We start from the raw sequence: 13,431 nt of genomic DNA on the forward strand, positions 1-13,431 counted from the left end.
AGATCAAGAAGCAGTATTTCATGCTGGGATCTTTAGCTCCCATGTGCTACATCGTTATATTAATGGTGATCACTCAAACCACAAAGTACAACTCCATGGGATGCATTTGGCATATGAGTCCATCCCTGAGGGAAAGAAGTGAAAAGAATGAGCAGACACTTAAAGTGCTCCATTCCAGTCTGTGCAGCGTCACGTGAATGATGGCTGAGGTGATGAACACAAAGACACAGAGTGTTGGAGCATTCAGAGCTCCTTATTCATTGCTGCCCAAGCTGTTTGTAAAAAAGGATATTCAGAGCGTGGGGGCACAAGGTGTACAAGTTCAACTAAATATGAAAGTGCAGAATATGTCAAGTTCAACAGCTTTACTTCATATCCTTCTTTAGCAGATTGCTGATAAAGTCCTTGGCATCATCAGAGATTTCATCAAAAGCTTCATCATCAAAGTCCCAGGTTGCTGAGGTAACATTGGCTAAAGTTTCATTGTCATTGTCTCCCATGAAAGGAGAAAGTCCACTGACCCTGGGGATAAAAAAAAACAACAACCCACAAAACAGTGTCAGTCTTTAAATGAGCACAGATAACAGTTAACATCCTTGTGACAGCTCTTTGCTTTCTGAAAATCTGTATCAGTAGAAGTCGCATGTCAACTTAAAATAATATACTTGAAAGTTGATATACAGGCAAAATAAATGGGAAGAGGACTAGAATATAAATCCCCAAAGCTAAAAGAGAAAGATTCTCCTCTTTCTTATACCTCCCTCATTTTGGGGAGAGACAACAGCAGTTAGGTAAAGATGAAGTGGAGTTTGGTACCATAATAATTTGCTACATAGAAAGTTCAGTTCTCCTCAGATAATGACTATGCAAAGATGATACTGTACCTCAGCAGGTCTGCTTCTTGTGTATATTCAAAGTCATATTTGCTAACTTTAGTGACAGAAATAAGATTTTGGTGCTTTTTACTCCTCATGCTCAGGCAAGGCCAACATAGCTAGAAGCGAGAGCTGGATCCTGTCCCTTCTCATGCATTAACAAAGTTCTTTTCTAAAAATTCCCGTTATAATGGTGCAACCTCACTCTAGGCAATGGAATTGCACAAATGTATCTGCAGACGTAATTTGGCTTTCAGGTCTGTTATTACTGATGATGATGCATGAGAAGGAAATAACATAGCTAGTTTCTCATATGTGAGGTTGAGTTTGCAGGGCTGGCAGTTAGAAGAAATATCTTTGTACTGAGCAAATTTGATCTGTTGTCACTGAGGGAGAGACACACACAAACATGGGACCTCCACCTCATCATGCCGTTTTTACAGAATATCTTTTCAGAGTAGAGCCGAACTTTAGGTGACAGACACTATAACCTAATGTAAGCTATGTAAGTGGTGATAACTCAATATTATTGCATCTAGAAATCAGCTGTGGAAAGGTCAAAGGCGGCCTATAATAATCCATTTCTATAAACTTATAGCCACATCAAGAACAGAAATGGGCCCAAGCTGCAAAGTTCTGATCCTGATCTGACCTCTTCCAAAGTTCAGGAACATTCAGTTCGGCCCTTTTCAGAAATAAGCCACAGAGGTCAGATCTGGATCAGGATCCAGTCTTTTCCAGAGTTCTGGGTTGTTCAAATCCTAGTTTTGGCTCATCGCTAATAAGAGGAAGCACTAGGATTCAAACATTTTTCCAAAACCTCTGTTTTGTACATGGTAAACTAAAGGGGCAGCTGTGTTAATCCAACCACTGGGGGAAGCAAGGAACTGTCTAGAATGTTGGTTTTTAAATTGTGGGGCAGACATGGTTATCCGGGAGATGCAAGGACCTGACTAGTTAATTTTTTCTTGTTTCTTCAAGGTATCCAGTGTATGCTGGTCCAATTCCCTGGGGAGCTCAACCCTGTCCCCTTGTGGCCTAAGGTAGGGTGGGTGGGAGGGAGGAGATTAGTCCCAGAATCCCTGCTCTCTCCCTGTGCCCCCATGCCAGTATGCTCAGCACTGAGCCACCATCCTACTGCTGGCCAGCTCTCATGGGAACTGCACAGCCTCGCGAGAACCCCCCCCCCCTTTCTATCACTCTCACTTCCCCCATGACTGCACTGGTAATCAACATGGCAGGGACAGCGTGCATAGGCCTGGCCCCACAGTAAAGGCCTCACACAACTGTGTGCACACACACGCACACAGAGGGGGCAGAACCAATGAACACAAGTTGCCGCTCCAGGTATTGGGATTCAAATGGGATGTGTGTGAGCCTCCTCCCGCCCCAGCTGCTCATGTGGGGATTTTCTCCTTTCCTCTGAGGTCCAAACTGCGCACCATCTGGGTACCCTTGTGCCAAAGGGGCACATATGGGACATGAATCTCCGAAGGGAGGTGCAGCAAAAAAAGTTTGGGAACTTCTGGTCTAGAATAGTCCATTGAAAGACAGGGTACATCATTATAGGTCAGTACATCGCCAGCTGCCTGTAACTGTGCCCAATGGAGTCTCTTCATTCTGGGAATCAAGTAAACATATCATCATTACCATGGTCTCTTAGTGCTTACCCTCATGACTGACGTTCACAGAAAGTGAAAGCAGACAAGGCTGTCATTGTTACTTAAGAGGATATAAATACTGTTGTCATAATCCACTGAATGCTTTGGTGTCCCTTCAAGTGTCAGGAAGTGGGCATGAACCCTAGAGACTCCTATGCCGCTGTCAGAGAATAGTAACTTTTGGTTACTACCAGCAAGGGCTAGATTCAAGCTAGTGAACAAGGGATGAAGGTTCTGTCCCACTAATGTATCAAAGTTGCCCAGACTCCCATGACAGTTGCTTTGTTGCCCTTCACTAGCTCTGATTTATCATGGTATGGAAATTCTTTTTTTTTTTTTAAAGCACACAATTCAATTAAAAACACTCTTAAGAATGTAGGCAGTATGAATGTAGCTGTGTCGGTCCCAGGATATTAGAGAGACCAGGTGGGTGAAGTATTATCTTTTACTGGACCAACTTCTGTTGGTGAGAGAGCTGAGTTTTCAAAAGCTTGTCTCTCTCACCAGCATAAGTTGGTCCAAATAAAGATATTACCTCACCCTCCTTGTCATACTTAAGAATGTTATTTCAAGACAGGTTGCCTTCCATTTAGTTTAAATAGTTGCTAACTAACTGCTGTTTAAAACAATTACCACTAGAGGGCAACTCTGTCCAGGCTATTATTTTTCAATATGCTTGGACTCCATGTCTTTAAGATAACTGTCTTTACAAAAACTAGATTAATTTGAGGGAGAGGCACTAGGAAGGGGAAGAATCTTAAAACACTAGATTGAGCTTTAGGGCAAATGGCCTGGGATCAAGCCCTCACAATGCCTTTTATATACCTATAGTTTAAAACAAAGGTTATAGGTCGATTTGTGTTTTGTATATGGTCGAGTAAACAATGAACAATTCATTTACAAAATGTGAAGGCCACTGTGTATCAAGCTACTCACAGTGACTCGAACATGCCACTGCTGCATATTAGAAAAATGAGGCAGTAAAAGAATAGGAGTGAATTGGGGCACTGATCCACATTAGGTAACACAAGAAACATTTATTGTATTTGGATTTCATGATCTCCACCCTAGTTGTGTGTGCTATTCAGAGCGGATCATTCAACAGGACAGAACTTCCTTCTTCCACCATAAAAGGTATCCCGGACTGGTCATCGCACATTATAAAAGGAAGCCTTCAAGGATGTACTTGCCCTTCACTCAGCAGCCCAGCAGCTGCAGCATAGGACTGAAGGGCACTTTGACAAGTCCCCTTAATTAATGAGCAGATGTGAAGGAAAGAAGGGTCACAAGTACCAAAACTCTATAACGCAGTACTGTATGGGACAGTCCTGGATTGGCAGGGGGTTGGACTAAGGATATAATAATATGCCTTTCATCTTCAACATCTGATGTACCTCACCTAAAATTTTGACCTAGAGAGAACCAGAGAGATCTAGAGAGAACTATACAGACTCAATTCTGTAAGGTGCTCTCAGGCTCAGATCCCAGAAAGCACCTAAGTACATGAATAACTTTAAGCATGTGAGCAGTCCCATTGAAGTCAATGGGACTACTTTTGTTCTTAAAATTAAACATGCGCTCAAGTGCTTTGTTGACTCAGAGCCGCAATGCTCCACATCTATGGATGAAACAGCCACCTTTGTTGGCTCTTTCTGAGCCCTGACCATTTCAACCTCCTTTTTATGCTGTCAGACAGACTCCAACAATATCATTGCTCCTGAACAAAACAAAATTAGGTGGAACTCACTGGCTTTTAAAAACACTCTGGATTGAAACATGTGAAGTCATCTCTAAATATATTGTTTACAGAATTCAGAGTAGCAGCCGTGATAGTTTGTATCCGCAAAAAGAACAGGAGTACTTGTGGCACCTTAGAGACTAACAAATTTATTAGAGCATAAGCTTTCGTGGACTACAGCCCACTTCTTCGGATGCAGCACTTGAAGAATGAACGATCAGGCCCAGCAAAACTGTGCTGAAAGACCCACTATCCTTCAAGAACTGCTTCTGTCCATACATTCTAAAGATACTAGACTTATTATATTATACAGAATTATTAACAGCCCGCTCAAAAGAGTTGTGCTACTCCCCTTTGTCACTAACAACTCCATCCAAAATTTGGTACAAAGACTGCTCCCAAGGGTTGTGCTGTCATAAATAAACTGGAAAATATCCACTCTTTGTAGCCCCATTCCCTCACACAAAGGTACCACTAAATATTTTACTGCCCCTGGAAGTTGCCTGTAACAAAGTCTAGTATCTCATACAGTACCTAGCTAGTTTTCTAAATGTCTATATGTGAGGTGGAGGCATGAGCCCCAGAGGGGAAGTAGTAAAACAAAATGAGCAGATGTATTTGCTCCTTATTTGAGAAATGTTTTATTCTCTTAATTTACACCATGTCAGGTACACTCAGATACTACACTGAAGGGCATCTTTACAAGTGTGTACAATACTATATGAATGTGTAATAAGACCTATGAAAACTGGAAGATTAATGTGTGAAAAAGTGAAAATGTAAAATGACATCTTACTTCAAATATCTGTTCCGTCTTTTACACATATCTGTTTACTAGCTAAGACAAGTTTTCACTCCTTGTAGAACTGCAAAGCCAGTATGGCCGCTGGTAGAATGAAATAGATTCTATTCTGCCTTCATGCTTCCTCAGCAAATGTCATTAGATAAGTTACTGATGCAGAATCTCTGGCCCTGATTAAGCAAAGTACTCAAGGATGAGCTTAAGTCCATTCCTGCTCAACAAAGCATTTCAGCATGTGCCTAAGTCTCATCAAAGTCACTGTTATTAAGAGGCCATGTAAGAGGCAGAAAAAACTCATCTTGTTTCAGGAGGAGTCTGCGATTCCAAATCTGCCACCACACTATCATTGTTACATAGTCTCTTTTCTGACTATAACTGTACCATAAGTGAAATTAGCTCCCAACCAGCACTTATTCAGCAGATCAATACAAATGATGCAGGGGTAATAATTTCACACAAATTAAGTGTTCCTGAACGATTTCTTCTTGAAAAAAATACTTGTGTGGTCATGCAGGGGGAATCCCACTCTCCATCAATACTTGATTGCAAATATGACCTTTGTACAATCTCCACAAATAATATTACACAGATTATTTCACGGAGTGACAGACACAGGCAGGCCCATTTCAGTGAGATTAGAACTTTTTGCTACTATGCAAAAGACTTGATTTTTCATGCCTGGTTTATCAGTTCCAATACTAATAGGGGCTGGGAGAGCTGTAGAGATAATGCCCTGTGGAGAGATAGCAACTTCATTGTTCTGCAGCAACTTCTCAGGCCTAACTAAGGGTAATGGTGGGAGAAGCGATATTGTCCTGCAGAGTGCTTGGAGGCTCAGGGTAAGACTGATGGAAGTTGGGAGAGAAAAGAGTAAGTTTCTAGAAAAAATGGAGTGGGTGACATATAGGAATGTTTGGTAAACTCTAAAATGCATTCATTTGAATGGATTTATTATGCATTTACTGTACTTAGTAAATCACATGTAGCAGCCCATTGTACATTAAGCAACCAAAACGCTCTCCTCTATTCTGTGCTTTCCAAACACTATTTCAAAATACTGTTGTTTAAAACTCAATCAGGTTTTCCTACTTCTGGACCTTCCATGATGTTGAGAATTTACAAGGCCACAATAACTGTTCCTTTACTCCCGAGTTAAAGTGTGAGTCAGCTGATTTGCATTGGGAATACTTGTAAGGAAGGCCATATCTTTGTATGTATTCAGAAAACAAAGAAAAATTGGCAGCTAATGGATGCAGTACCCACAAGCTCTTGTCCTTATCACAGAACTTCTTGACCTGGGGACTCAATTGTTCCTTTCTTAATAGCCATTTACAGTAATAAATGCCTAGCAATTGGTTTGATGGATTATGGAAACAATTTCCTTTTAGGAATGCGAAAGCTAAGTGATAAAAATGAGCTGCGTGCGCCCAGGAAAATTAATTTTGAGTTTAAGCGATGATCTTATTATTAGACAAATATCAGGCTGTTTACTGAAAACATTTTTCCAGCTACTTAACCAGGCATCTTTCTGGCATCCTAAGCACAATTTGTTTAAAGTCTTTCGCAATTTCCATTTTTAAGGAAAGGACTGAGATATTTTACTCTCTTGACAATGCTCAGTATTTATGTACCTGTTCTTGGAAGATCCTGAGTGCCTATATTTATAGACATTAAGACCAGAAGGAACCATTCGATCATCTAGCCTGAGCTCCTGCACAACACATGCCATAGAATTTCATCCAGTAATTCCTGCAGTAAGACCATGACTAATCAAAGGAAATTGAGCATACTCAATGCCTCACACAATCACTCACTGAGCATTGCCTGCCATGCTCAGCATCTCCCATGATTGGACCTCAAGGATGCGGAGTTCCACTTTACAACCCTTTCAACATATTGTCAGTGACAAATGAGCAAAACTGACTAACTGTTAGAATGAATCAAACACACTGGTTCTAGTAGGCCTAGCAGGTAATTTGAAGTAAATACACTTAGGTGAACATGATCATAACTAAGGCTGCGAGTTTGTCACAGAGGTCATGGAAGTCACGGATTCCATGACTTTCTGTGACCTCCGTGACTTCTGCTGTGCCCAGTGTGCCTGGCTCAAGGGCATCTCAGGGAGCCCCTGCACCAGTCGCTGCTGAGGGAGTCTCGGGCCACCGCATCCCCCGGCCCAGCAGCAGCAGAGTTTAGGTGTGGGAGGGAACATGGGGTTGGGGCACGGGATGGGGTGAGGTGGGCTCTGTGTGGTGCTTACCTGGGGGGCTCACCGGAAGCGGCGACATCCCCCTGGCTCAGCTCCTAGGTGGAGGCATGGCCAGACAGTCTGCGTGCTGCCTCCGCCTGCAGGCACCACCGCGGTTCTTGGCCAATGAGATCTGTGAAGCCAGCGTTCTGGGTGGAGGCAGCGCGCAGAGCTTCCTGGCCATGCCTCCGCCTAGGAGCTAAGCAAGTGGGGATGTCACCACTTCCAGGGAGCCCTGTAGGTAAGCGCCGTCCAGAGCCTGCCTCATCCTGTCCTGTGCCCCAACGCCCGTCCCCTCCCACACCCAAACTCTGCTGCTGTGGGGGCAGGGGAAGGCATGAAGCCAGGTAGGGAGCCTACCAGCCCCACCAACTCCCCCCAGCACCAGCGGGGGTCCCGGGCTGCGCATCCATCCCACCCCCCTCATCACCCCTGGGGGGTCCTGGGCTGCGTGCCGCCACCCTTCCCCAGCACCCATGGCACCCCCGGGTAGCTCCCACAAGTTTTAGTCAGAGATATATCATAAAAGTCATGGACAGGTCACAGGCCGTGAATTTTTCTTTACTGCCCATGACCTGTCCGTGACTTTTGCTAAAAATACCTGTGGCTAAAACGTAGCCTTAATCATAACATCACAGGAGGTCAGACGGTAATTTAGCTCTTGTAGCTACAATATGAAATCAGTTGATGCTCTCAGTCCATTTCCTAGTGAACATAACCTTACATTACAAAAACTCCATCACAGTTGGCACTAACTGGCTCCAGTGTTGGAAATCTCAGGAGAGATACCAAGAATGGAATGGACCATGGAGACCTGGGGTTGGTTTCTTCAGAACAGGTTAAAGGCACAAGTGTCAGGCAAGTGAGAAAACCCAACTAATTCTCTTTCATTTTGAAAAACAGAATCACAACACTTGAGGATTCTTTACTGGTTCTATCTAAAGAACATGCAGTGCACTTTCAGCTTCAGAATTAGCTATCCTTAAGTCTTTACTGTTGACCTGGGCCAGATTTAAACCAGTGACCTAAATGTATCCAGTTACCAATGCCCTGAATCATTCCATACCAGTTCAAAAAGAAAACAATGGAGCAAGATCTTTCTACCAACCCAAGTGCCCTACAAGAAGGCAATGGAAGCAATGATCAATCACGAATTGATAAAGGATGGAATCTGAGAGCTAGTCTCAGGAGATTATGAAGGTCAGTTGAGCACATGTACAGTGTTCTGTCAACTGTAGGACGATCCTGAAAAAACAGTTCATGGTAAAATTCCATATGAAGTATTGGAAATCCAAACCAATCTATACCGCAGTGGAAAGTTAGGATTTCACAGAGATCGGGTACTTTAAAAGGATATAGCACAAATGGGACTAATAAAGTGAGCTGAATTACTGGAAGTAAGTGAAGAAGTGAATCAGCAACTGTAAATCCGTGCCTGCTTTATCCTGATGTCTGGGCACCAAAAAGACAAATGGTATTGCATCTTGTAATAATGTGTATACACAACTGACTTCTTAACCTGAATTTTGGTATTGAAATAATAATAGAATTTTAAAAGGGTTTTATGTTACTGAATGTTAGCAATACAGCTGTCCAAAAGGGTTCATCAGAAAAGAACCAAGAATAGTAAAAATAAACAAAAATTCTGTAGTGCCTGCAAGACTAAATGGCATATAGACAGCTGGAAAGAATTCATCAGGGTTATGCTTCAATTAGACAACGGTTATTATAAATGCAAAGAGAAACCCTGAAAATAGACATAAATGGAGATGATTCACACAACCCATAGTTTTTGTGGCATGTTACTTCAAAGTCAATACATTAACTGAAGATGATGGGACAAGAAGTAGAACAGAACAGTAAGTGAGATCAAACAGGAAGACAAACAATAAGATATAGATACAATGGAGGAAATGTAAAGAACAAAAACAATTATGTAGTGACTGGAGTGAATGATTTATTTGGGATGATTAAGGAGGACTGAACATGAATAGCATGGAAAAATAAAAACTAACTGGAGGGCAGTGCTATATAAGTGCCAAGCATAATCAGTGTTACATGGCAGCTGTCCTCACCAAGGAAGGAGAGAAATTGTGTAAGGGAGTATTACTACAGAACATGCAACAAGAATAGTAGGAAATTAAGGAAAATATAGGCGATGAATGTCCAGAAAAACGTCCCAACAGCAAGATCTATCAGACAATGGAATAACTGTATTAATTTATTTCTATTGCAGTACTGCCTAGGAGCTTCAGCCATGGAAGAGGCCCCCCCTTGTGCTAGGCACTGTACAAATACAGAATAAAGAGACAGTCTCTGCCCCAAAAGAGTTTACAATCTAAATGTAAGACAAGAGACAGATAGGCAGGCAGAAGAGTACAAGGAATCAATGAGATAGTATTGGTCAACATGAAAGGTAGTGGCTTTGGCACCCCAGCAGCCACATAAATGGTAGAAACCCCTTTGCTTGAGACACTTAAAAGTGACGTTGACATCACACTGGAAATCAGACTGTGACAGAGCATCCTTGGTGTTGGTGCTGGATTAGAGAAAAGAAATAAGGAGTTCTCCCCCTTTGGGGGCCCAATGAAAAAAGCTGGGCTGGTCAGAGTCCTGGTGTTCTGGAGAGCACAAGAACTGCTTCATCCATATCGCCAAGGCCACAGATGGCCCAAAAGGTGTGAGGAGGAAGCAGAACTGTGGTATTATCGCCCACATCTCTGCACATGCTCCTGGAATTAAGTATGCTGGGGAAGCTGGGTGCACCATTCCCAATGATAGTGCAGCGTTTACACTTCAGTCGGCGTGCCCAGAAACTACAAGAGGGATTGTGCCAAAGGCCTTTGAAATAGTGAGGCTCTGCATTGCAACCTTGAGGTTGTATATCACCAGTTCATTCTATGCAGAGAAAAGTCCTACACTGGCAGAGGGAGATTAACTGATTATTATTACATATTCTTGGCTGAGTTCCAACTGCACCCAGCTCTGTACAAGACATCAAGGAAGACACAGTCCCTTCCTTAAGGAGTTTATAATCTAAATAGATAACATTGGACACAATAGCAAAACAACAGTGGGAAACTGTGCTCCTTGTCTTTCTTTTGGTTGGGTGTGTTTTGTAATGGGGTTGTGACAGTACACTGCCAACATGTTTAGTATTAGTGGGCCCTGAAGAAGAATTGGTCTTTAAGGAAGTGAAGAGAGGGTGGGAGTCTGGCACACTGGAATGGGCATGGAAATTCCAGGTGAGGACCCAGTGGGTCTTTTCCCAATCTAACGTCTCTGATTTTATACTTCCAACGTGGTGAAGATACATCTGCCATTAGCTGCTGCATCAAACTGCTTGTGACTCTAGTTATGTATCAGTGAGGCAAAGATCTTCACTGTGTCTGTGGAGTGTCAAGACAATTTTTTCCCTAAAGTTTTAAAGGAGTTTAAGGCAGACATGTGTGATAAATCCTATGAAATATTTCAGGAGATTAATCAGGTTGCCAGAGCATCTGAAGCAAACATAGCTTTATTCTTTATGCAGAACAACAACCCAGGAAACTATAGGTTAATCTAGATGACTGAACTTCCAAAAAGAGGCAAAATTCTAAGATTCTAAAAAACATGTCTCTGGGATGTTGCAAACACGGGAATGGTTTGCATGGGAATGTATATGAAGAGTGTGGAGAAACCAAAAACAAACAAAAAAAATCTACCACACCCTAACATTAAGATCAAACAGTTATGAGGGAACGTATGACATATCTGACTAATGTATGCAGTGTTATTGTAGCCATGTTGGTCCCAAGTTATTAGGGAGACAAGGAGGGTGAAGTAATATCTTTTACTAGACCAACTTCTGTTGGTGAGAGCGACAAGCTTTCGAGCTTACACAGAGTTCTTCTTCAGGTCTGGGAAACTGACTCAGGGCATGTCTGCACTAGCGAGTTTCCAGGGGCACAGCTGTACAGATGCAAGAGCACTTGTGTAGCCATTCTATGCCGATGGGAGAGAGCTCACCTGTCAACATAATAAAACCACCTCCATGAGCAGCAGTAGCTATGTTGGCGGGAGACGCTCTCCTGCCAACGTACCACTATACACACTACCACTTATGCCGGTGAAACATATGTCACTCGAGTATGCTTTTTCACACCCCTGAGTGACGTAAGTTTTTCCGACATAAGTGGTAGTGTAGACATGGCCTCAGAGTGTCAATGCTAAATACAAGATGGAACAGATAGTTTAGCCTAAGTAGTTAACACATATTTCAAGGGACCATTCAAGGTGAAGTGGCCTGAAAACATCCCTCCAGTCTCAGAGAGGAAAGGAAGGGACAGGTGGGGTGGGGTATGGTAGGATGTGGAGAAGCAGCTGGAGTGGGGTTGTTAGTGGATTACAGATTGTTGTAATAAATCATAAATCCAGTGTCTCTTTTCAGTCCATGATTTTTAGTGTCTAGCAAAGTTATGAATTTAAGCTCCGAGGCTTCTCTTCTGAAAGGGCTGTGCAGCTTTCCTTTGAGGATGAAGACTGATAGGTCAGATATAGAGTGATCGCTTTGTGAAAAGTGTTCATCCACAGGTGATATCGCGTTTTTGTCTTTTATCATCTTCCTGTGTGAGTTCATTTGAGAGCGTAGTGATTGTCTGGTTTCACCCACATAGTTGTTATTGAGGCATTTAGTGCACTGGATGAGGTACACCACATGTTGAGATAGGCATGTTTAGGATGGATTTTGAAAGGTGTGTTGTGGGGCGGGTTTGATCATTGTAACAGTGGAGATATATCTATAGGTTTTCTATCCGTTGTTCTTGGCAGGCTCTGGTGCCACTTTGAGTTGGTGTGTCTGGTCTGTGGGGAGCTTGCGTCTGATGATGAGCTTGGAGAGGCTGCAGGGTTGTTTGAAGGCCAGAAGAGGGAGCTCAAGAAAGATTTTTTTCAAGATGGAGGTCCCCATCAAGTGAGAGTTGTAGTTGTTTGATGATACCCTGTATGGGTTCCAGTGTGGCGTGGTAGGTGACAACTAGGGATGTGAGGGTGGAGGGAGTTTTATTTCTGTATTGAAGCAGGTTCTCTTGGGGTATCTGGGTGGCCCGTTCCATGATGTGATCTGCTTCTCTGGAGTGTCCTTGTTTGGTGAAGGTAACTTTGAGTGTTTTCATGTGTATATCCTGGACTTTCTCCTCAGAACATATTTTGTGATATCTGAGTGCGTGGCTGTATATAACAGATTTCTTGGTGTGTTTGGGATGATTACTGGATCTATGAAGGTAGCATAGTGATCCGTGAGTTTCAAATATATAGTTGTCTGTAGGGTTCCATTTTTGAAGCTGATCATGGTGTCTAGAAAGTTGATGCTGATGTGGGACTGTTCCAGAGAGTTTAATAGGTTTATTACAATAATCTGTAACTCATTAACAATCCCCACCCCCCACTACTCTCCATATGCCTCTGTCCCGTTCCTTTCTTTCTTTTGACTGGAGAGGTGTTAATGGGCCACTTCACCTTGAATGTCACTTTGAAACATGTTAACTACCTATGCTAAACAATCTGCTTCACTGTGTATTTAGCAGTGAATTAGGGCTTGTCTACATTACCCACTGCATCAAGGGGCAGCAATCGATCCAGTCGGGGTCAATTTATCGCATCTAGTCTAGACGCGATAAATCAACCGCTGAGCGCTCTCCCATCGACTCCAGTACTCCACCAGGGTGAGAGGTGCAGGTGGAGCTGATAGGAGAGCGTCAGCCGTCGATTTACCACAATGAAGACACCGTAATAAGTAGATCTAAGTCCGTCGACTTCAGCTACGTTATTCATGTAGCTGAAGTTGCGTAACTTAGATCGATCCCCACACAGTGTAGATCGGGCCTTAGTTTCCCAGACCTGAAGAAGAGCTCTGTGTAAGCTCGAAAGCTTGTCTCTCTCACCAACAGAAGCTGGTCCAATAAATGACATTGCCTCACACACTTGCCCCTCAAATATCTGACCAAGGCATTCTTATTTTTTATTTTAAAGTCTAATAGTATAATTTTCTTAACAGGTAGATAAGATTTGAGAAAATAAATGAAAAGAACCTGTCAGCATGTGCCTTTCACATAGTACTCTAAAGTAAA

The 13,431-nt window shown here is 42.7% G+C and overlaps 1 protein-coding gene across 11 annotated transcripts in view; it reads right to left on the bottom strand.

The window, feature by feature from the left end:
• The window catches only part of MYLK (myosin light chain kinase), a 303,266-nt gene that overhangs the window by 7,312 nt on the left and 282,523 nt on the right, over window positions 1-13,431 (bottom strand). For all 11 annotated transcript variants that reach the window (XM_042843095.2, XM_008167811.4, XM_042843094.2 and 8 more), the window contains one exon: window positions 370-522. In XM_042843095.2, the coding sequence (XP_042699029.2) occupies window positions 370-522 (153 nt within the window). The remainder of the gene's footprint in view (window positions 1-369; window positions 523-13,431) is intronic.

The sequence above is a fragment of the Chrysemys picta genome, chromosome 11 (genome assembly GCF_011386835.1).
Source record: "Chrysemys picta bellii isolate R12L10 chromosome 11, ASM1138683v2, whole genome shotgun sequence".
Taxonomy (NCBI): domain Eukaryota; kingdom Metazoa; phylum Chordata; order Testudines; family Emydidae; genus Chrysemys; species Chrysemys picta.